General features: G+C 37.1%; 1 protein-coding gene across 5 annotated transcripts in view; it reads left to right on the top strand.

Moving 5' to 3' along the window:
* The window catches only part of LOC131681691 (dual specificity protein phosphatase 3), a 165,253-nt gene that overhangs the window by 55,489 nt on the left and 84,358 nt on the right, over nt 1-25,406 (top strand). Inside the window, exon 1 of one of the 5 annotated variants that reach the window (XM_058962655.1) lies at nt 9,137-9,662. The exons of the other annotated variants lie outside the window; for them this stretch is intronic. Coding sequence (XP_058818638.1) covers nt 9,645-9,662 — 18 coding nt within the window. The 5' untranslated portion in view covers nt 9,137-9,644. Of the gene's footprint in view, nt 1-9,136; nt 9,663-25,406 lie in introns of those variants that run through there. 5 annotated transcript variants of the gene reach the window in all.

Raw genomic sequence — 25,406 nt, 5'->3', positions numbered from 1 at the left:
AAAAACTCGATTGTAATTAGTATATTGAAACATAACGACTATAACGGCTATAAGATAATTTTCTTCAGCGATGGATCAGATATTTATCTTGTGATAAATTCTGAATAAATTTTGAGAATACAATTTGACAATTCTATATTTATTTCTGAATTTCAACGCTGCGATTCAGTAAAAAACAAGAACGTTACCAAATAGTTCTAGAAAAAATCAAGCATCAGATAAATCTCAAAAGTTAGATGTTTTGAAGCAGGGTAATGAACTCTCTTGATTTATTATTCGCCGTTGCGCTGTAAGGTGCAATCGAAAGTTAACAATATAATTAATTTCCTTATTGCATATAAGACAGCACACTACTTCCGCCACTGCACAAAAAGAACGCTGATAAACTTAGTAATGTTAGGTGTAGATCTTTGCATTGTCTGACCAGTTCTTTGCATGACATCATAGGAGTCGATCTTAGAGCAGTGCAAGAGGAATTTTTTAATTTGGAAAGGGAAGACAAGGCAATACGAGCCGTGTTTGTTTCGAAGCTTAACCGGTTATAGATGGTCGACAAGCTCTTCCATCTTGGGACATTAGTAAGTTCTGGAAACGACGGAGTCTATCGCCGACCCATCTCATCAGAGACAATTCATCCGGTCTACAATATCCAACCTTCGCAATAACTGACTTAGCAGATGCCCTTCGTAGCACTTACAAGCGTTCGCAGTACATATCTGACGACCCATGGAAGCGATGGATCAAAGGCTGCAAAGCTATTATTCCTAGTCGACGATAATGGCATGAAACGACGGGTACGTGGTGTAGTGAGTGTTGAAAGGTTTACCTGGCATGGATGGGCGGATAAGGCCAGCTACGGTACACACAGCAAACCGAGTGTATTGGTGACCAGTTGCGAAAGCTGTTTGGGACCATGCATAAATGACGTAGCATTTTAGGGGGTAGGGAGGGTATACCAAATTCGTGACGAAATGTGACGAGGGGGAGGGTAGGGTTAGAAACTGTTGCGACGTAGCATTAAGTTCAAATTTTTGCGACGGGCATCAATACCCATTGATTAGAGAAAATAGCTTAATGTTCCTCAATTCCTAAGAGAAATAAATTAAATTCACACAAGTAACTTTTCACGTGGTAAGTTTCTCAATTTGCTAAATTGAAATCTCGCAAAAAACGAAAAGATTTGGTATGCCACATTAGTTAACTAATCATGCTAACTAGTGGACTTGAAATTTTCTCTTCGGATTCATCAAAAAATAGAGTAATTTAGTTGAATGAATGCTTCTTAGAATCTTTGGCAGCTGCAGGATTGTGAACTGAGAGAACTCCATGCTCCATGACATATAAAATTCAAAACAAAACTAGCAACACTATATTTGTCATGAGATGGGCTAATTTTGTGTGCAATTTGCTGTTATAGAAAATGTCAATAAAAACCGTTAAACATTTTGTAAGAACATGCATAATCGCTTCGAAACAGCTACAATGTTCTTATAATTACATGATTTCAATGCTGAATAGTCGAAGATACCTCTGTTCATTACGTTGGATTGCGCTAATGCAGGTGGAGAAAAAAAACTATAATTTGTAATTATAATTGGCCCTAAACACTTAACTTAGACCTACTAATACGGTATCTGGATTGCAGTTGAGGTGAATTAAACCGAGCTGCTACGAAAATTGTGGTTTGGTCACTTATCCGTCTACCTAACCAACAGGGCGTTAAAAACGTGTTACGGTTGCAAATGGGATTTTCCACGGCTTGCATAGTTAACCATACCCAGACACATTAAAATCCTATTAACTTCCACCAAGTAGGGAGTTTTTTTATTGAATAATTTACATGCATAACTAGAAAATATGATATAATTGGCACGTAGATATAGAAATTTACAATCTAAATAATCTTCTTTGTAGTAAATAATGAAATTTCGCATTCCTTCAAAATTCAATATTTCAATATTTCCAAACATTTAAGAGTCGACACTTTAAAATTTCCTCTGAGAATTAATACGCCGCATATAATTATCTCGAAAACCATTGCTCAAAAAAATTCGTCGAGTTCATATTCTTTTTTGTTTTTATTTACGTGACTTTAACTATATTTTCATTCGTCACGTTTCGAATTCATATTAAACTCATTGAACGACCATAAATTACTGTATATCAGGACAACAGATAGTCATTTAATAAACCGTACTTTGCCTCATTATCAAACGTTAGAGCAGTATTTACCCCATTTAACTACCACGATTTCTACCGATTTGGTAGAAGCACCTAGGCCGCCCTGTCATTTAGAGGCAGATAAGAATCCAAATAGCGGGCAAACCCATACTCTCAGTGCAATGAGTAATTTGTGGTACAATGTATGTTCAAACAAAGGGGCAAATTAATTTGCCCTTTGTTTGAACATACATTGTACCACAAATTACTCATTGCACTGAGAGTATGGGTTTGCCCGCTACTTGGATTCTTATCTGCCTCTAAATGACAGGGCGGCCTAGGTGCTTCTACCAAGAATTTTCGGATTTTCATAACACAAAAAGTTTGAAAGAAATCGGTTAAGTAGTTTTTGAATGGCAGCTAACACCGCAAATCATGCTTTTTCCAGAGACGTTCTACAAAAAGCTAACCGCTAACCGAGTCGACTGTCGATATTTTTGCATAGAAAAATTACAGAATGTTATCGTAATGATAACTTATAATCTACAAAAGTTTTGATAAATTCGCTTCACGCAAAGCTCTAAAAAATGCAAAAAAGTGTTTTTTCACGCTGAAACCCTTATCCCCCCTTAAAGGGGTTACGTACTTTTTTGCGAGAAAAATAAAGGTAATTTTGAATTTCTATAAAGGTATTTTATTACATCAAAGTTCTAACTTTTGGTGGTAAACTTTTAAGTGAAAAAACAAGCATTAGTTCATAAAAATAAACTGCTGATTGGCGGAATAATGGTATTTTTCCAGAAAATCTTTTTTAATTAAGTGACTTGCGGTAAAACTCAAACAATTCCATCAGCATTGAAGCATCCTCGTACCATAACGATTAGTTGAATGAATAATTATGTTTTTCTGTATACAGGAATCCCATCTAAACATGAAACTGAGTGCTTAAAAAAGAAATCGTTAAGATATAAGAATAATTAATTACGAACAATTGAAAAAAATCAAGAAAATCGGTTGAGAAATACCATTTTTAGAAAAAAAAACCTGTTTTAATCCACCTAGCGGTGCAATTGTGCCTTTCTGATTTCTTCAAACTTCAAATGTCTGTTACATTCTTAATACACTTTGCAGCTACACACGCTCGCCAGCCACGGACCTGATGTCCTCCTTTCTTCCCTAGCTACGCTCCTGTAAAATCCATAAATCCTATGTCAGTCGAAAGAAAATTAGGTTGAAGATTTTCAGAGTGATTACATAACCTTTCTATATGAGAAAAGCGAAGGCAAACATTTGCCAAAATGCAAAAAAAATCAATCTTTGTTAAATTTTTTTCGAGATTTCATCAAATTTCGACGTTTCGTGCATTTTAAAGACATTAGGTATCAAAAATATAAATTCGATTTTTAAATTTTCCTGTTCAGTTCCTACTTTTATGTAGATATCCAATGTCAAAGCGACTTTGGGGTGTCACTAGTGATTTGGACTGTTATAGTGGTATCAGTTTATATGTGTGGTCGCACTCTTAACCCTCAAAAAGGCAAGCTATTATCGTGACTTCAAGAAGTATCACTCCTAAGACCCAACGAAATTGTAAGCCTCTTTTTTGTCGTTTTATCAGTGAGAGAATCGAAGCCCCGAAAACATTCGATCATTTGTATTTCAAATTACAAGTTCATCGAAACTAGAGAACAGTGACTAGCCGGGCCTCTGAGATTCTTTGCTTTTTGAGGGGTGAAGCCGTAACTCCGGAAACGAATTCAAATCGACATAAAATTTAATAGCAGCCGAAATTTTTTTCGATCTAACATAAATTCTAGTCGTTTCTTGCATTTTGGAGGTATTTGGCATCGAAAGTACGAATTCGATTTCTGAAATTTCATGTAGTCCCCAAAAAAAATTGTTCCGGCTTATGTGGGAATTTCATAGGTGACCGGAAGGATCGGTCTATATTTCAGGAACCATATAACCGATTCGTACGAAATTTTATAGACATCTATGGCTTATATACCTTTCATTTGGGACTAAGTTTGTGAAGATCGTCCCAAGCTTCCCCGATAAACTATTGTGAGTTTGTTAATTTTTATAGGTGGCGATTCTTCCGGGGCACTTCAGGAACTGTTTACGATGGTCAATGCGATCGACGAAACTTCGGTTGGCCGTCAATGACCTAGAACTGCTAATGCAAGTTGTATGGCACAGATATATTCATTTTAGCGAAATTTTTACCTTTTTGCCTTCATCGAGGTATCATTTTTAATCGGAATTTTCTATTTGACCGCATGCCACAACCCGCAACACCGGAACCGTAAGTCGGATCAGAATTAAATTTAATAGCAGTTTACGGGGTAGTAAAAGCTTTCATTTAAGTTTGGTCCAAACGGTCTTGCCACCTCCGAGAAACCGATGTAACTGTTATTCTAAGTTCGGATACTTCCGCCTGGGCCGCCGGATCCGGCGATGGTGGCCAATGATGGTGCCAATGGCTTTGAGTGACTGTTAGTGACCTAGAACTATAAATCCAAGTAGTTGTGGTCGCATTTTTGAAAAACAATCGCCTTTATACATTCATCGCAGTATCCGTTGAAGTCGGGATTTTCTGCGTGATCGTATTCATCATCCTGTAATTCCGGAACTAGAAGTCAAACCCACACAAAATTCAATAGCAGCCAATAAAAATGTTGTACCTTTTATTTAAAACTAAGTTTGTGATAATCGGTTCAGAAAATGCCGAGAATCTGATGTGGACAAATTGTAACAAGATTTTCTATGTAACCGTACTCTTCAACTCGTATCTCCTGAAACAAATGTCGGATCAAAATAAAATCCAATAGCAGCCGATGGGAACGTTGTACCTTTCATTTGCGACTAAGTTTGTGAAAATCGATTCAGCCATCCCCGAGAAACCGATGTGGAAATTTTATTGTCATGTCTGCACATACACACACATACATACACACAGCCATTTTCCGATCTCGACGAACTGAGTCGAATGGTATATGACACTCGGCCCTTATTTTTATATGGGAAATTCCTGTGTGACCGCAATAATCAACCTATAACTCCGGAACCTATAGTCAAATCGGAATAAAATTCAATAGCAGATAATGGCAGTGTAATTTCTTTCATTTGAAATCAAGTTTGTTCAAATCGATCAAGAATTCGTAGTGAAATAGACGGGATATTAACTTAGGAATTTGGCAAGTTCCCCGAGGACATCAGGAACCGTCATAGGTGGCCAATGTGGTCAAAACTACTTCAATTGGCCATTATTAATCTAGACCCGCAAATACAAGTAATGTTGCATGCATTTTAATATATATTGCATCATTTGGATATCCTGGTGGTACTAGTTTATATGGGAATTTGCTGCGCGACCGCACTCTTCAACCCGAAACTCCGGAACCTGAATTCCGATCAACAAAAAATTCAATAGCAGCCGATGGGAAGGTTGTACCTTTGATCTGAGACTAATTTTGTGCAAATCGGTTCAGCCATCTCTGAGAAACAGAGGTGACATTTTTTCCACATACACACATACAGACATTTTCCGATCTCGACGAACTGAGTCGAATGGTCGATGTTTGGAGCGATTGCATTACCTTTCTATATGAGAAAGGCAAAAACATCATTTCGTGATACACTGGAACTTTTATTTACGAACCAAACCGAGGGTTCGAACTAGTTCGTAGAAAAAGTGTTTGTTATTTGGGATTTAGTTCATAGAAAGAAGTTCGTTATTTCGTATTTATTTCGTTCAAAAAGTTCGCTTCACATTCTTATTAAAATTGGTTGAGCAATATTCTTGATAACCCTAACAATATTTTTAAAACGGGCTTGACAAGTAGATGATATCCACGTTAAGATTATAGGATTTTTTTTCCGATACGAAAGTTGCCATCTTGGATTTTGAAATTGCACCAAACATCGATTTCCGTCATCTACTCGTCAACCCCATTCCGAAAATACCTATGTTGTCGATGTTCTAGAAAACTTATCAAAACCGAAGGTCACCAATTTAAATTTCGAAATAGTTTCAGACATCGGCTTCCGTCATCCACTCGTCAATTTCATTCCGAAAATACCCATATTTTTGAGGTTATAAAGAATTTATCTAAACCGAAAGTCGCCATCTTGGATTTCAAAATCGCTTCAAACATCTATTTTCGTCAACCCCGTTCCGAAAATACCCAATCGCCCTTCGAAGCGATGCAACTTCCATCTATTGCTCGGATCTCTATGAAAATTTTAGATAACATTCTGAGAGTTCTAGTTATAGCAGAAATAAATTCATGTGATTATGCTGCCACAGACTATATAGAAAAAAATTACATAAACTACTCGAAAAATAGGTTCGAAAGTTTATAATTACTGGTGGTTTCACCCCGGAGTGAAGACGTGCGTCATCGTAGCGAACTTTGTGTCGACCGAAAACACCAGAGTGCCTATATACAAGATCCTAGTGCTTTTGAAAAAAGTGAGAGCATCGAGCGCAAGTTGGGCTCCGGCCGTCCGACGGTTTTACGAGACCGAAAATTGCAGCAAGCGCTGAAGCAGAAGACGGATGGCAAGTCGGCGAAATCCTTCGATGCGACCGATCAGACGCTCAAGAAGTATTCAGCCAACATTGCCATGGGACGTGAAAGTTGAGGCCGACAGTGTTGGAAGCGTATGCGACCACTCAAAAGCAGCAACTAAAGCTATTTGACGTTCCCTAGCAACGAGGTGAACAGCAACGCAAAGTACATCTCCCACACGAAGTTCCCTCTTCTGGCAGAAAATCATTGAGAAAGGGAAGACAAAATCCTTCATCTTTTCTTTGCAACTTGTGGTCAAAGGGGAGGTGTACAGAACGAAGTGGTTGTCCGAAGTTGCGGCCTTCATTAAGAAATACCACTCAAAGGACGATGTCGTATTTTGGCAGGATCTGGCAACGGCACATTACTAAGAGCGCGGTGTCTAGATCTGGAGGAGATGGAGCGTTTAAAGATCCCAGTCGTATCCAAATACGCCAATCAACCCCCTCCCTTCCAACGTGCCTCAGTTGCAACCAATTGAAATTCTCTAGGCGATTCGATTCGATCTTTCTTTTCGACGGCTATGGTTCTGACCAACTGCCGTAAGGTCACCCGACAAAGAGTATTTATGATTTTTTTTAAATCATGGACCAATACAGGAATTAATGAACATGAAATCCTTTCTCGTTTTTTTCCAAACCATCCGAAAATTGTATCTTTTTTACTCAAGCGTTACAAGTTTCTGTACAAAACCCGATTCAAGATGTTGATTACATTATTTTCTTAAAATGGGATCTGAAATGGAAACATTTAGATTCGGTACGAAACCTTCAAATAAATAATCAAGCTTAAACACCCAGTAGCTATATTGTTCACGGACCTAATTATTTCGAATTGATTCTTTGCTTTCATAAACTTTTAACCCAATGCTGGCAATGAAAGGGACGAACGACTATTAGCTTTACATAGTTGAATTGTAACTTCTGTTGGACACATATCATCACCCCGCGGGACTATTTATATCCATATGTGCTTTACAAACAACTTTCTATTTTACTGTATGGTCTAGTGACTCAGAAAATCGATTTTTCTTCTTTTGATTGACTAAGCTTTAACCTCCGGTCACTGTCAATATTTACATGAAACCTGCAATCATTGCGAAATCATTCTATATCCAACAAACCAGAAATTTGAATGAATCACCAGGGTGCTCGAATCGGTTCAGCTATGCTAAGTGTAGAATAGCTAGTTTAACTTTGGATATATATAACTTCAATTATAGAACGGTTATTGATTTAGTTAGACATAATGCGTACCTATTAAATGAAGTCATCTACTTCCAAGGCAGATCATTAAAATGTAACATTCAAAGAATCGGACAACCCCATCTCTCATACCCGTCTCATACAGAAACGTATTCATCTGTTTACTTAGCCGGCAGCAGCGATGTCACACCACCTCAAGCCCCCGAGGGCTAATCACGCCTCCACGTATTACACGTACCTATCTTTGCAGGAGCAGCATTTTCCCAGCCCTACCCACTCTGACTCACGCTACTATTTACGACGGTCGGTGTTGTTTTCAACCCACTCGAGGTGGAAATTGAACCGAAAACAAACTCGCACGATTCACTATAGCAACGCCACACGCCAGCGAAATACACACAACAATGAGTACCCCCACCCACCATCGACGTCGATGAGCAAACGGGTGAGTTCCATCACATTAGGAACGAATTGAAATTGGCTGAGGTATGCGACTGGTTTGGCATTGACAGTAGCAACGGGTTGGAGAGTGTTTTGGGAGAACGATTTTTCACGACTGCACTCACGTTGGGCCGCAGGACTTGGGAGAAAATATTTAGGTGAAAGACCTTTCCGCTACCAAATAACTAATTGATTAAATTTTAGCCACACTGGATGCACTTGTTCAACAGTTTTAAAATGAAAATAGAAATACATACCGGACTGTTGTTTCTGGTTAGAAGACCTTGTTGAGGTTTGTGAAGAGAAATCAATTCTAGCAGTTAGTTGAAACATGAAGCCAAATAAAAAACGCCACTTGTTGGCTGGCATGAATCTAACCATATAAATGTGAATATCAATTGTCTTTAGATTCTCAAATCTAGGTCACTGCTGCTTCATTGGCCACATTATCGAACGATAGCTAATATTTGAGGAAAACGAATAAATCATTTTGAAGGTTCATTCCGATTCCATAGCCCACTGTCTAAAAAATTTCGTAGCGTTCCCAGCAAAGTGGAAAATGGAAAACGTCTTCCCGCGCGCGCCCATTCCCTCCGACCATTAAGTTTCGTTCTTCCGCGTCGAACGCCCAGCAAAGGTCAGACGTGGAAAATCATCGCTACGACCATCGACAATCCATCCACTGACGCTCTCGTGTGTTCAGTTTCACTCAGTTCAGTCAACGCGGTGAACACGGCCCACTACTACCACGCGGTCGCACTACACCAAACGTATAGATACTGATTTTACTGCCATCGCCTGTAGCTAGTAGTGCTAGATATATGATATTGCAATTTTTCTGCTAGCTATTTTTCCTCCTCGGGTCGTGCGTTTGCATCGCGCAGTCAATCCCTGAGATATCGGCAGAGCGAAATCGGCGAACGGGAAGAGCTCGCGAGTTCAGTCGCTTGGCAGAAGTGCTTTTCAGCAGCAGTATTAAATTAACGATCGCGGCCTGGTCGAACTGCGGAGATCTTCGCGAAGTGCTGGTATCTAAATCTATGAGTCAGTGAGATTTGTTAATGTTTTTCGACTCAAAACAGGTGAACTGAGGAGGTGCGAGGTTTACTGTGAGCGCAAACGAGTGTGGTGAAAAAGTATCCTCAGTACCATTCAGTGTTTCTGTGATAGCTCCGACACGGTGGAAATTGCTAGTGGTGAACAGGATTTTTCCAGCAGTAGCCACAAGTGTTTGCGGTAGCACAATTCAACAGAGTGGGGAAACATGTCTTGGAGATACGCGGTACGTTTTGGAAGCGAGTACTGGAAAGGCACTTCATCCAGGGATTTTTCCAGAGATATTTTATTTCTTGGTACATTATTCTAGTTGGGTTATTATTATTGGGTGATGGTGGCAACCGAAAAGTTGCATGGCTTCTAAATTATGGATTGAATGTTCTTCGAACCCGTCGTGACCTATTTTCATTCTTACACTTACACTATATCCCTTTGCAAATATCGTTCTTCAAATCTGTTTCATTTAGAAAGGGGCCGCTTTCTGTAGTTACTTCAGCACGTCTAGTTGTAGTAGCTGATAACTAGCGTTTTGATTGGGAGGAATTATTTATTTAGTGGTTAAAATTTCATCAGGATTCACATTCAAAAGTGATCGAAGATGGAACTGGACGTACGTGAAAAAAAAATTCACCTTGGATATCTAACTTGATCAGAAGGAATGGTCGCAAAAGTCCTCGTGTTTTCCACATTGATTGTTTAGCATATTTCTTCAGTTTACCTTTGATAAATATTTACGAAGAGATAAAATCTGGATAATTTGGTGAATTGAGTCTTTTTTTTAAAAAAAAAAACTCGACATTATTTTGTTTATTCGATTCTACGGCATCCCGGCTGCAATGGCGGCTGACGAAGCCAGGTCAGAGCTGTACGGGACCTTCTTGTGATTGAATGAGTGGAAATTTTTTCTTCTATAGTAACTTCTCCTTAAAAATTGATCCGTTATCAGATACTCCAGTGATTAAAATTTTGGTTTTCCTTTCACAGCTACAGATACCTTGCCAAATCTTAGCTCTCGATTTTGGAAATTTGAGGGCCTTTGCGATCAAACCTTTCGTACACGATGGGCTTTCTACGAAAGTGGGTTTATTTTTTTACGGACCTCACATTCCATTTTCGATAACTTTTGAACGTGAATCCTAATAAAATTGTCAACTTTGAATAAATAATTCTTCCGTGTCAAAATACAGGCATTAGTTTCGTGCTACAATTAGAGGCACTATAGAAGAGTGACGAGAGAAAAAAAATTACCCCCATCGGGCTACCCCTGAGTCGATTCCTAGTCCCACCAGGAGTATTTTTTACAAATTTGAGCCATATCAGACAAATATAGCTACCAAACAACGTGTGTTCGAAATTTACATGGGATTTTTCGACAATTTACATGAAGAAAGCGCGCTAATTTGCATTTTCACCACTAGGTGACACTGCAAGCATTAGTTTATCACAGTAAGTGAAAATAAGAAAGATAATTTTATTGCCTACAACTTTGGCGAAGACTACAATTCAATCCAACTTTCCTATAAGAAGTTATTAAACTTTTAATGAAGTGATGTCTGAATCAGTTTTGCAAAGGGCATCAGTAGTCGATTCCCACGATCTTTATTTTGTTTTGCGAAATAATGGTAGGGTTTAGCTGAATAGTACGTTTGAAAGAATTTTGGTACATAATTTAAGTCAACTTTCAACTAGAAAATTTTAATTCTACATTGCATCGCGTAAAGAGCGCCAACACTGACTTTTCAATGGAACTAGATAGAAATTAGGTGTCTTCTACAAAATTGTACAACAAGCCTTTTCAGTTAATTCTTGTGAACTTGACCATAATCTACATCTATTCCTTTAAAAAATATGTCGGCGGCCTGTATGCGGTGTAGTATGAAACTAAAATTTTGTAGTCAAAGGATGACTCATACTATGTACACTAAGGTATTTTTACACGGAGGATACGTACCGTGCAAAAAAAAATCGTGGAAAAAACGCGAAATCCGTCTAAAAACCGTCATAATTTAGAAAACCGTGCAAAAAAATGCAAAAGATTTAGACGATTTTAGGAAAAGGGTTCAGAGTTTTATCAAAAAGGTTGTAAGTCCTTTTGAAGGCAAAAGACTTACACGATTTTTGACCAAGTTTTTTGCACGGATTATGCAAGTAGCACGGTTTCTCTTTTTATTTTAATTCCTTAGAAGGTTTTTGGAAAAGTGGAAACGTCGGATGTAGAGGTTTCCTTTTGGCTCGCACTTCAACTATATGGTTGTTTTCGGAACAGTATTAACGAGTTGACGCAAAATATCGATATCTGAGACCATTTTAAAAATAAAGATGGCGACTTTCGGTTCAGTGGCCCCCATCGATATGGGTATTTTCGGAGCGGGCTTAACGAGTAGATGCCAGATATCGGTACCTGAAGCCATTTTGAAAACCAAGATGACAGACATCGATATCTCGTCGCTGTTGTGCTATCTTATGACAAACGCCATTTTGGGGTAAACTGAGTTAGATATGCCACATTACTTGTCTGAAAAATCTCTACAAAGTGGCGTTTTCAAAATTTTGAAATTCTACTTGGTTACGTAGATATAGCGAGAAACATGATGAGAAATTATGAATTTTTTGCTTCAAATCACTGTATCTAGGGATTTGCTCAAGTCATATTGAAGTTTCAGATGTTTTTATGTGTAAAAATGTCTGAGGAACACAATGGCATAAAAATTTTCAAAAGAAAAATACACGAGTTGTGAGAAAAACACAGTTTAAGTTTTAAACTGGAAATATAGCATATTTGGCAACACTGTAACCAAAAATAACTATTTCTTCTAGATTCCCTGACTCATTTCCATTAAAATGCATCCCACCAATTCTTTATAGACCAAATAAAACCATAGATATGAATAAAAATTAAAAATTGATGATTTTTTTCTATGGAAAATTTTTCATGACGATTATGACACGTCATACAAATTTTGTCATTAATACACGTCTATGACACGTGTGAGTGCGACTTTTGTTTACATTCATAGTAAAAACTCGCAACATAGTCAACCGATCTTCGTAATATTTGAGATGTTAATACAGAGTAGATAGATGCATCAATTGTCTTCTTTGAATTGTTTTTACCATTTATAAGTTTCAAGATATTCAATCTCAAACTTTAAAAATCATTTTTCTCGAAATGTGCTAAATGGCGCTTGTCATAAGATAGCACAACAGCGACGATCTGGCATCTACTCGTCAAGCCTGTTCCAAAAATACCCATATTGATGGAGTTTTAAAGAATTCCACTGAACCGGAAGTCACCATCTTGGTTTTCAAAATGGCCTCAGACATGGACATTTGGCGCCTACTCGTTAATACTATTCCAAAGGAAACCAGATTGTTGAAGTGCCAAAAGGAAAGATCCGCCTTTTCCAAAAATCTTCTAAATGCATTGCATTCAAAAGGTCTTGGAATAAAAGCAGAAACCATGTTAATTGCAAATCCGTGCAAAAAACCGTGATAATTACGAAAACCGTATAAAAAGCTGTATAAAAACCGTGCAAAAAACCGTGTAAAAAATCTTCATGTACCTTAAACAATTTCAAAAATAGTATTAAGTTAGACTCGGCCATTATTCAGCAAAAAATGGAATTTGCGTTTCGACTTCGTCTTGACACTAACTTAGTAAAAGGACTAAGCCAGCGCCGGATTGACGCTAGCTTCAAAAACGGAGACATAATTTGTGTTTCTGACAAACCCCTTGTCAAGCGCAAGAAAAAGAGCTCATTTTAAGCTGATGAGAACTAATGAAATCGAAACATTTGGTTTGACTCAGAAAGCCAATGCAAGATGCACTATGCTACATTTCTCCTTAATCGAGAACAATTTTGGTAAACATTAAGGAGAAAATTGTTTAAAACCGTCTTTGCGCGTGAAGAGCACAAAACCTATAACCAAATTAGTTATGGAATTTGCGTTTCGATTTCGTCTCATCAGAATTCGACACTAATTAAAACACAATAAGTGACAGGACTAAGCTTTCGTCGGATTGACGGGTATTGCGAACATAATCAAGCATATTTCGTGCATTAGTGACAAACAATTACTACATGATGATTATTGCATTACGCCTCTATAGTGGTGCATCGAAAAGACCGAGAGTGCTTATGGGACTTTTTTATGTTTTGTGTTTTTAATACTCTGCACCAGCCCTAACTAACGATCATCTACAAGCCTGTGCGCGCTGGCTGGTAGTCGACGTGGATTGTCTTTTGCTATGTGCTGTGTTTGCAAACATTGTTCCACAGTTTAATGACAGTGTTGATGGACACGACTGGCAGAAGGGGTCATTCTGTGTCGATTTATCGGTCGACTTCGTTTTCGTGCACAGGTCAAATAAAAAAATGTGAAAGTTGAAGCCTGTTGGTGGTCGTTTTGTAATAATTATAGTTTTTAGTACTAGTCGTATGTCTATCTGTGTATGTGTTCGTCAGAGTATTTATGACAGCTGGGTCAGGGAATGAATGCAGGACTGGCGTATATGATAGAATAGTGGGTAATCATTCCGGTGTTCGATATGCGCATTCGATTCGATTCGTACGGGAAGATCGGATTGTATAAATTAATATACCTACAATTAAACTACCGAGCATAGCATGATAAAATGAATGCAATTGTCGTTAATGGTAAATAAACATCATTTACTGGCATTTAAACGAGTTCGAGTAGCTTGATTGCATGTTACATGTGTTCTTTTCTTTTACTTCATTTTAATATATTTTTGCTGTACTTCTACAAGTATACCTCGATTTAGCATACATTTTCCAATTCAAATGTGTTCTTTAAATCGAATTTTATGTTAAATCGAAACATAGAAGAAATATTTTGTTTCAAAAATAATTAGTTTTTTTCATTCATCGCACGAAATATTTGCAAGCATATTACTGATCTTATCCACCTAACAGTGACATGGAACTTATATACTCATAACCAAACAAATAAATTGCACTGCTAAATATTTATCTTAACCCTGACAAACATTCGCCAATTCTAGCAGATGTTTCCAAAAGTTCGTCGTTATTACCCGAAATTTCATCCAAATTCAGGATGATTTATAAGAATGAATAATGTTAGCAGTTCAGTATCAGTTGAACAATATTTTGACAAGTTTATTGCGAACATCAAAAAGTTGGATTAAGCTATTTTGTGCATGAGGAGCACGGTACCTAACTCTCATAAGTTAAGAAATTTGTGTTTTGATCTCTTCTCATCAGCATCATGGCAGACTAACTTGATCGTAAGATAATTGTAAAATTCAAAAAGGCAACACTACTCGAATCCACGACCTTGCTTACTTAATTTTTATTAACGTGAGCTTAAAATAGTATTTCATTAGTCAGGCAATGAGTTCACGAGGAGATGGACAAAACCAAAAGGTTGACATCACTGCTATTGGTCTCCAAACAAACCCAGTCTAGCGGCCGTGTAGCATTTGATGGCTGAGGTCAATAATTGACCCACCAGCTTGCTGTTCCTACGTTGTAAGAGGCAACAAATACGTAACTCTTATTTTCATTTATTGCATCTGTCTCCTAGATTTATGTTTAAACATGTGCATTTATTATAACGCTCCGGGTGGGCTAGTACCCAGAGAGTTCGAGTATCTTGAATAGTGCTTAAATCGACAGCTCAATCGAAACTTTATCTCTATTAACAACCATTCTCCACCCATTGCAATTGTTGACTATGCAGTAATATATGCAAACTCCAATAACAATTAGTGTCGGACTAACATCCCTTTCGTGTCCTTCCTCTATCTACATCAGGTCAGGAATGCACCAGTCGTACATTGAATGATAACTTGTTTCTTCCATCATTATCGTTGATCGTGCATGACAAAGTTTTTCGGAAAATGTCCAACGGAAAAATAGACTGGAGGAGAATAACCGAAACGGTGGGAAAGAAATATGGCATACCTATATGACTTTGCTTTCCCACTACATATGTATACCAACAGTAATATCGGTCACTTCTAATTAATGGCCTTCGTGATAACACTAATCTGGTCACAAACGCGAACATGCAATTACAATCATCCACACATACTTACGCCTGCAATCTCGCCAACATTAAAACTCCCAGCTAATTAAGTGATCGTTTTAGCACCTCTACAATTACAATTCTCAAGCATTAACCCACCGCTCGCGCGATTATGAATCGGTCGCGTCCGGATGTCTCTACCCTCGGTCCTAGCTGCATGCTTTCAGTTGGGCCAATCGAAAAAAATGACGCTCATATTCACTAGGAAACACTGTCCATTATGACATGACCGGGAGCTGTAGTGGTATGGGAATCTCACTCTTCTAGCATTAACATACAAACGCTTGACACCTTCGCGATCATCCACGCACACCAAAGCCCGCTGTCTCGCAAATATGAAAGTACCCCGGCGATTAAGTGAATGTCTTAGCAATAATAAACTTATAAACGCGGTCTCAAGGCGGAACCTACAAACGCCCATTTCCGCGCGACAATGCATCGGTCACGTACGGAAATCCCTTCCTTCAATCTTAGCAGCCTAGGTCTATGGCTTCAATTGGGTCAATAAAGAATGAGGCTCATATTCACAACACGTTCCACAGCGGCATAACCGGGAACTACTGTGATATGGGGAAACCTGCACTAAAAATTAAGTTGCAGAATGTTATTTTCGCCAACCACGGACCTGATGTCCTCCTTACTTCCCTAGCTACGCTCCTGTAAAATCCATAAATCTTTTTTCAATGGAAAGAAAATTGATGCTCGTATATGTCAGGGTCAGGAGACGTAAATTAACACGATTTTTTTTAGGTGTGTCAAAGCGAATTTGGGGTGTCATTGGCGATCTAGAATGTTATAGTGGTATCAGTTTATATGTGTGGTCACACTCTTAACCCTCAAAAAGGCAAGCTATAATTGTGACTTTTTGTCGTTTTATCAGCGTGAGAATCGAAGCCCCGAAAACATTCAACCATTTGTATTTCAAATTACAAGTTCATTGTAACTACACGGAAAACCAAAAATCAGCTCTAGTGCTAAATCCGATTTCTGTTTTCGAATTAGTTGAATTTAAGAAGAAAAGCAAAAAATCAGCTAACTGCTTAGTTAAAATACAACTCATATTTTTCTGAAAATGTTTCTTGTTTTTAAGAAAAAGTTTTAGTTGAATGAAATCCTAGACACAATCCAGCAAAACAAAAAATAACAATAAAATTTGCAGTTTCAACTATATTTACGGTTGAATTCAAAAATTAAAACAGTATTTTCAAAAGAATTGACGCAAAAAGTTATTCTGTTATTTCTGAGCTGTACAATCTGCTGTAAGAATTCAGCACGATGAAGAACAAGAACCTTTCGTAGATTTAATAACTGGGAAATTTGTTAAAATAGGCAGCAAAATTTTCACATATGTCAAATAAGGTTGAACGCATAAAATAACTTGTTGGTTGTATTCTGGAAGATTTATCCACGAAGTGTTTACAGAATATAAATAGTGTAGTTCTTTGATAGTTCCTGGGCAATAAAATTGTTTAAGATAACTGATCGTATTGATGAAAAATGAAAGTGCAGAAGTAGAAGGGAAAAATTGAGTGCGTGCCGTCATTTTGTTTAGTCTGCTCCAAAGAGCCGAAGCAATCTGGAAGTAATTCCGCTGCTTCCTCCATCTAGCCGGATAGTAGTCCCGCTACTGATCTGTCGATTCCATATGGTGTGCTCGAATTAATGGAAATAATGGTAAGATTTGATTACTTGATGGTGGGATATAGTATACATTGTACATGCACTCTATGTCCTAATCTGGAATACAAATAAATCGGAATGCGGAACAGATGCTTAAAGCAAAAAGGAGGTGGTGACAGTAAGATAATTGTAATGTTTGCATTATTTTAGTATATTTCTACTGTTCTAAAAGAAAAAATGCTAATGAATTTGATTAGAGTTGCATACATATTAAGTGAGTGTCGAACATTGAACCTTGGTCTGCATACGAGTTCATTGTACATCTTACACATCATTACACAATCACACAAGTATACATTCACATCAAATCGCCTGGTTATTTTCGATGTACATTTCCCTTGAATTATACTACATAAATAACTAAAAGCATCGAACAGTGGCATTCGCAATTATGAAATTTTCTCTTCCCTGTACAAACTAACAATAGTATTCATTGACATCATAGAATTGTCCTTTTGTTGTTCATTTGTTGCCTTTTTTATGAAAAAATATATATTTTAGTGGCTAATAAAAACTAGTGTTTGATATTAGCAACTGTTAACAGCTGTAATAGCTTGAGAATATTTCGAAATTTCCACCAAAATTTTCGTCTTCGATTTTTTACATGGAATATGAACATGAAAAACAAAAAAAACATTGATCGCTTACATTTTAGTTAAACTCTATCAAGAAATTTAGAAAAAGGCAGTTATTTGGTGTTGATTTTTAAAAGCACTAGGTGAGATACCCACGCACCTGATCTCCAAAAGGTTAATGATTTTTCATGAAAAAATGTCAAGAACAAGGTCTGAGAACATTCCCTTGAACTGACGAACTGTGCGTCATCTCGTATGCGGCCGTGTCGTATGAATGGCGCCTAAATCCTTAATTTGCAGCTATATTAGGTAGGGTTACCAACCATCCTTATTTTAAATAATATGTCCTTAATTTCGATGATTTTGGAAAGCGTCCTTAATTCTACATCAAATGTCCTTAGTATTGGTTTCAATCCATTCTATATTTGAAATCAATCAGATTGTGAAAGCTTCCATTTATCTGCATGTAACTAATCTTGACGTTCTCTACCAGTGACGGAAGCCTGATGTATCGTGTAAATCGTACTTTAGTCTTACGAATATCCAGATAAATTTCAAATGTAATGCAGGATGTCACGCTATAACCAATCGAACCAAAAGCGTTGGCTTGAAAAAAAGTATTGCGAATTATTTATAAAAATTACTCAACCAACCTCAGTTTACTTCAAGATGAGTAAAATTTGTTCATCTTCTAGATGCAAAATGTCCTTATTTCGCTCTCAGCCTATTTGGCAACCCTACATTAGGTGTAAAAACTCAATTACCTTTGCAAGCGAAGTTCTTTTTAAGAAAAAAAAAAAACTGCTGCTTTGTTCTTTAAATACACTATTTCACTTGAAAACTCACTTCAAACATACTTATAAATCCAGAAAAAAGGAAAAGGGAAATTAAACAAAGCAGCATAAATTATTGTAGTTTTATGCTGCACAAGATTTATTTACTGCTATAATTAGGATAAGTGGGTAGGAAAACCTCTACTGTACCCAGTGAACAAAAAGGCGACTGGGCGGGTTGAAATACATGCTGACGAGCGGTAGGCTGTTGAAACTATGTTCTAGAATAGGGATCTTTAATTTGGGAAAATTGTGCCAGTTTTTCATATGTATTGGTAGCGGGTGTCCTTACGAGTACACTGATATCATTCTTAAGCCTTAATTATTCTTTTATGATTTTTAAATTTAAAAAAACCAAATTAAATTCAACCAGCAAACTGACAGTTGTCCTACTAAATGACGTATCTGCTAATATCTCGTTCGCCTCATTGTTAACCGGGACAGCACCCCACACAGCATGATCTGGTACTTTGTCAATCCGCTAGCAGCCTGCCATCCCAAGTTTAATCTGCAAACTATGGTAGATCTGATAAGGCAACCTATAGAGTCGTGCATGTCTCATGGGTTTGGATGTGTTATTGTCCTAAAAGGAAACAAACTAAGAAAATCAGAATATGCCTTAACCCGCACACCCCTAAAGATCCCTATACCCGCCGTAACTGGCCGTTTACTGTTGGGGTTTTCGATTGATTGACACCGGTGTAGGGGAGTGCACTGAAACTGCACCGTTTTTGCACTTTCTAGCAGAAGTGCTAATACTCCCATGCTTTAAAAAATTCAAGCAAGGACCTGTTCACATTTACGTAAAAAACCAATACAAATAAATCAGATATTTTACATTCATAAAGTTGCACTTCATCGATGTGTAGTACAATGAAGAATAATTATATTCTTGCTTTAATGACTTTTGAAAATATAATATATACATTAAGCCGACCAATGTAACTGTCGAATATTCATACAAAATATTGAGAATTAACAAAAATTACAGAACATTACAATTAACGTTTCTGGGAGTAGAATTCAGCTAAGCATTTGCTGGGGGCTAACCTGAGTGTATTGCAAACCTTTACAACAGACACTTTATACACAGACTTGCGGAGACAAAAACAGTAAAACTAGAAACGAATGTAAACTGACATCACGGAAGATCCCATAAGCTTTGCATGGGCTTCCCCTTATACTTCTCCTCTCAAAATCATCATGCTCGTTTGGTTGCACTTTTTGACAGTCCGTTTGGCTGCAATTTTTGACACTTCGCTAGGCTGTGATTAAAGTGTCTGTAAATTTTACATTTTAACGTGAGCTCACAAGTGAAGATATTTTTAATGTAGCGTGCTAAGCTTAAAGAGAAATAGGAGAAGCATCACCGAAACTGAAAACATTATTTCTAACAATAAAATTTGTAACATCATTTCTGCGTGCACAGGCTAATCAGAGAGAATAGGGAGAGAGAGACGAATAGTGAAAATCGGTCAAAGCGGCAACACTCTATTTATGATGATTTAAACACTAGCATTTTGGCAATAGCTTCCGCAGGCAGCACTTTAAATGACTTCTATTATATTTTAAAATAATCCGTATGGTGATCGTTGAATTTGTTTTGCAAATTATGTCCATTTGATTTGATTAAATTCTGACGAAAATTTAAGTTTCTTTTTAATGGATGTACAATATTTATCTCCTCCAATTCAGGCATGAGTAAGCTTACTAACTCTGACGAAAAAATCCGTACACTGTGCGGACTGTTTGCCTGAGCGTGGTAAACAATTTCGCTTCGATGCGGTATGGTGTACAGGAGTAATGTTTATTTACTTTGCACGAATGGTATTTTTGGCTTCACACTATTTGTCTTTCCCTATTCTCTTTGGATCAATGTAAACAAATATGGCGGATTTAGGAAGTAACTCGTGGAGAGTATTGAGATTTAAATAAAAAGAAATGCATGTAATTATGTTTACTAAACTTTTTATACATACATACTAAATAACTTTTATGATACAAATAAAGTGCGAGTAAATTTAAACACATGTTAAACATTACAAAGCCATGCATTGATTGATCGTCTAGTCCCTCATTTTATATAACTGGTAGATGCAAAGTCTGAACATTATAAGCTTATCGACTAGTTTTCTCCTATTATCGTGATATTCGCCATAAATTTTGGAAAGGCAGTAGCAATTGTGCCAATTGTGTGACAATATTGCTATTACTCATCAACTCTCGACAAACATATGATTACAGCCTAAAAGCCAACTGTCAAAATCCACTTTGAATGGAAATTCCAGACAAACCGTTACTAGTCGAACACAGTTCACAACAGTTTATGAAAGAGAAAACTTTTCTCTTTCGTTTACTACCAACATCTGTGATTGGCGTGGAACGGTTTGTCCGGAATTTCCATTCAAAGTGGATTTTGACAGTTGGCTTTTAGGCCCTAATCATATGTTTGTCGAGAACTGTTTTTTCGTTATATCCTTTCTAGTGCAACGAAACACATTTACACAGGGTCAGTTACGTCAATCAATGCGTTTTCGAATTGCATGATTGAGTATTTTGCGAAATATTTCATAGAATAAGCATTCGTTAAAACAACACGTCGATCGCTGCTTACACAAAACTCCTGGTTGCCAAAACTAGCAGACAAAACAACTTGGTGCAGCCAAATTCACTGTTTTTCTCTCCGCGCGTCTTTATATTTAAAACATAGTCTTTGTTCAAAACCACCTAGTCATCTTTTCGTTTACTGGGAGGGGTGACGTTATTGAGATATCTGACGTTTAAAATACGCACACTGAGATCTCGCATTTTTATACTACCGCCCTCCCCTTAGGCCAACAAGCAGTTTGTTTTCCTCCCAATTCGCAGTGCAAATGGTTTGTTTTCCTCCCGATTTAAACGTCAAAACGGCACAATACCAACGCAGCTGGATAAGTCCATGAACTTCTAAAAGATGATTGTATACAATCGCATTCGTTGTATGCAAACTTGGAAGGAAACTCGTTTAAACCCGGTATACGAAACGGCTACTAGACGAGTTTAAATATTTGCCGACGAGCGGTAGGAATTTGAAACTTTGTTCTAGGCTACCCGCCGTAACTTGCCGTTTATTGAAAAGATTGTGTGGGCATGATTGCATATTGTGAGCTCAGCTTTCTTTCCCATCCTAATTATAGTAGTATAGATATCTTGTGCAGCATAAAACTGCAACATTTTATGCTGTTTTGTTTATTTTTTTATTCTGTTTTCTTTCGTATAGCTAAGGTCAGTTAAAGTTAGTGCCGAGTTAATAAGATTATTAAATAGGTAAGTTTTTAATTTGGTTTTCTAATGCTTGTTATGTTCCGCCTAACATATTCTTGTTACAGGAAAATTTTTTGCAAGAAATCATGCAACGCAAATTTTTGCGATAGCCTGTTAGCGTATTTGCTTCATATCAGGCCAAGGAAATTTTTCATCAGATAAGTATTTAATATATAAATTCAACATTTATTAAAATAAAGAACTGATGCTTTGTGTTTTCCAGCAGCAATTTTCGATAAGGACACATGATTCATGCAGTACGATATTATGCATTACAAACCAACTTAATGAATATAGGTACAATCTACAACTCAAGCATTTTAAATTGTAAGCATAACTATGTTAAATTAGATTTCTAGAAAATATCCCACACATGGCCAGAGAATATTTGCTTTAAAGAAGGTATGGATTTCGTTAATATAACGCCCTAAAGAATGTAAAAAATGATACAAGCAAAATGCCTGCTCACTTATGAGCTTTTCGATTGATGTGCACCGGTGCACTAGAGTGCACTGGTTTTGTACTATTTTTGGACTTTCGAGCAGAAGTGCAGAAAACTGGATACGTCCCATTGACACTTCTGGTCGAAAGTGTACTCCACTACACCGGTTCACTGCCATCGAAAACGGCATTAGAAAAATTTCTTGATCCGATGTATAGCTTAGCAAACATGTTACTGTGTGACAAATGAATGTGTAAGGTTATGAGCCACGCATACAAAGGCAAACAGCAAACGATAATACCACCCCACAGATTGCTTTTCTTGTTTTGATATTTTCAAAACTACGATACTACCTAACGCGATATTTTGAAAATGGATTGACACATCTACAATAACGAGTTAAGTTGAGGTTATCCATATGACGAGTCTGTACGTGCGTATGATTAGGCAAAATCGATCATTAATGCAAAAAAACTAAATTATTGACTTCTAATGTGGGCATTGATTATAATTTAGGCTAAGCCTAGCAACGCTGAAATTTGTCTTATATGAGTATCATCTAATTTATTTTGTGACATCCCAATTGCATAATTGGGAAATTAAATTGTGTAGGAACTAGTTTCTTTGGGCGAAAAATTTGCATAAAGTCTCGACAAACATATGATTACGGCTTAAAAGCCAACTATCAAAATTCTCTTTGAAAGGAAATTCCGGACAAATACAGTTCACAGCAGGTAATAAAAGAGTTTGCTACCAACATCTGTGATTGGTAAGTAACGATTTGTCCGGAATTTCCATTCAAAGAGAATGTTGACAGTTGGCTTTTAAGCCGTAATCATATGTTTGTCGAGCAGTTTAAATTCAAATAATCGAGTTGGAATATATCAAGTTAATGACAAAGGACAAAATAGTGTCTCGATAAGAAAATTTGCTACTGCTGACTCTAATCTTACTATTTTATTGTTTTACATTTTTATTTAGATATTTCTTTAAAACCAAGTAAAGATATTCATATATAGGTATAAACAGCTTTGTTTTAGTCGAATGTTTTTTTTCTATTGATTACTCCTGGTTTTACAATCAATGCGGAAGTCTAAGTCTAAAAGGCAAGAATAATATTTTTTAAATCACTAGAAAAAATGTTACATTTAGCAAAAGCTGTCTTAAATTTAAAATATTGACATTCTAAATTTAACTCCAAAAGATTTTAAATTTGAAAACAGAATTGCTTAAATTCAAAACTGACATTTGTTGAAATTAACTGAAGAAAAAGCTAGATTGAACAAAATAACGCCCTAACATTAGCATATTTGCATTTGAAATTCAACTGAAAAAATAGTTGATTTTAAAGCAAAAAAGTTTTGAATTTAGAAAATGTATTGGTTGAAACCAACAGAAAATAGTACTAAATTCAACAGAAATTATAGTTGAGAAGATGAAGAATGTGTCTCCGCTAAAATTGACAGCATCATTTTCTCGCCAAATCAAGAGAGAAAACAGAAATTCCAACTAGCATTTTAGCTCTATTCAGGAGGATGGAGAACAACTAATCAAAATTAGCAAATTGAGAATTTTCTTAGTTGTCCTAAATAATAACTAATTAAATTCAGAAAATCAACTAAAGTTTTCGCATCTGAGCTGAATTTTGGTTCTCCGTGTAGGAAACAGTAACTAGCCGGGCCTCTGAAATTTCATGTTGTCCCCTTAAAAATAAAATTGTTTCGGCTTATGTGAGAATTTCGTATGTAACCGGAAGGTTCGGTCTATATTTCCGGAACCATATAACCGATCCGTACGAAATTTTATAGACATCTATAGCGATTATATATCTTTCATTTGGGACTAAGTTTGTAAAGATCGTCTCAACCATCCCCGATAAACTGATGTGAGTTTGTTAATTTGTATAGGTGGCGATTCTTCCGGGACACTTCCGGAACTGTCATGATAGTCAATCCGATCGACGAGACTTCGTTTGGCCGTCAGTGACCTAGAAATGCTAATGCAAGTTGTTTGACACATAGATATTACTTTTTGGTGAAATTTTAACCTTTTTGCCTTCTTCGAAGTATCATTTTGAATCGGAATTTTCTATGCGACTGCAGGTTACAACCCGCAACACCGGAACCGTAAGTGGGATCAGAATTAAATTTAATAGCAGTTTACGGGGTAGTAAAAGCTTTCATTTAAGTTTGGTCCAAACGGTCTAGCCATCTCCGAGAAGCCGATGTAATTGTTATTCTATGTTTGGATACTTCCGCCTAGGCCGCCGGATCCGGCGATGGTGGTCAAAGACCAAAAAGACTTTGAATGACTGTTAGTGACCTAGAACTATAAATCCAAGCAGTTACGGTCGCAAAAATCACCTTTATACATTCATCGCAGTATCTGTTGAAATCGAAATTAACTGCGTGATCGTACTCATCATCCTGTAATTCCGGAACTAGAAGTCAAACCCACATAAAATTCAATAGCCTGAAATGAAAATGAAAACGTTGTACCTTTCATTTAAGACTAAATTTGTGATAATCGGTTCAGAAAACGTCGAGAAACTGATGTGGATAAATTATAACAAGATTTTCTATGTAACCGTACTCTTCAACTCGTATCTCCGGAACGAAATTTCGGATCAAAAAAAAAAAATCAATAGCAGCTGATTTGAGCGCTGTACCTTTCATTTGCGAGTAAGCTTGTGAAAATCGGTTCAGCCATCTGCGAGAAACCGATGTGGATATTTTGTTGACATATCTGCACATACACACAGACATTTTCGATCTCGACGAACTGAGTCGAATAGTATATGACACTCGGCCCTCCGAACCACGGTTAGAAAGACGGTTTTTGGAGCAATAGCAATAAGCGATATACCCACACGATCGAACACGTTAACGCACAAACGCTCGAGCTCCTCGCGATAATGCACGCGATCGTGCAATCCCGCACATTACTGAACCGCCTTCAGAATCACAGCCCACTGCAATTGGTCTTATGAGAAATTGAGGTACTAACCGACTAACTGTACTGAATACACCAGAACGCTATCTAAATGGTATATACGCTTTTGAACG

This window comes from Topomyia yanbarensis, chromosome 2 (assembly GCF_030247195.1).
Source record: "Topomyia yanbarensis strain Yona2022 chromosome 2, ASM3024719v1, whole genome shotgun sequence".
Classification (NCBI taxonomy): domain Eukaryota; kingdom Metazoa; phylum Arthropoda; class Insecta; order Diptera; family Culicidae; genus Topomyia; species Topomyia yanbarensis.
The sequence above is the reverse complement of the archived record's forward strand: the minus strand, read 5'-3'. Positions and strand labels throughout refer to the sequence as shown.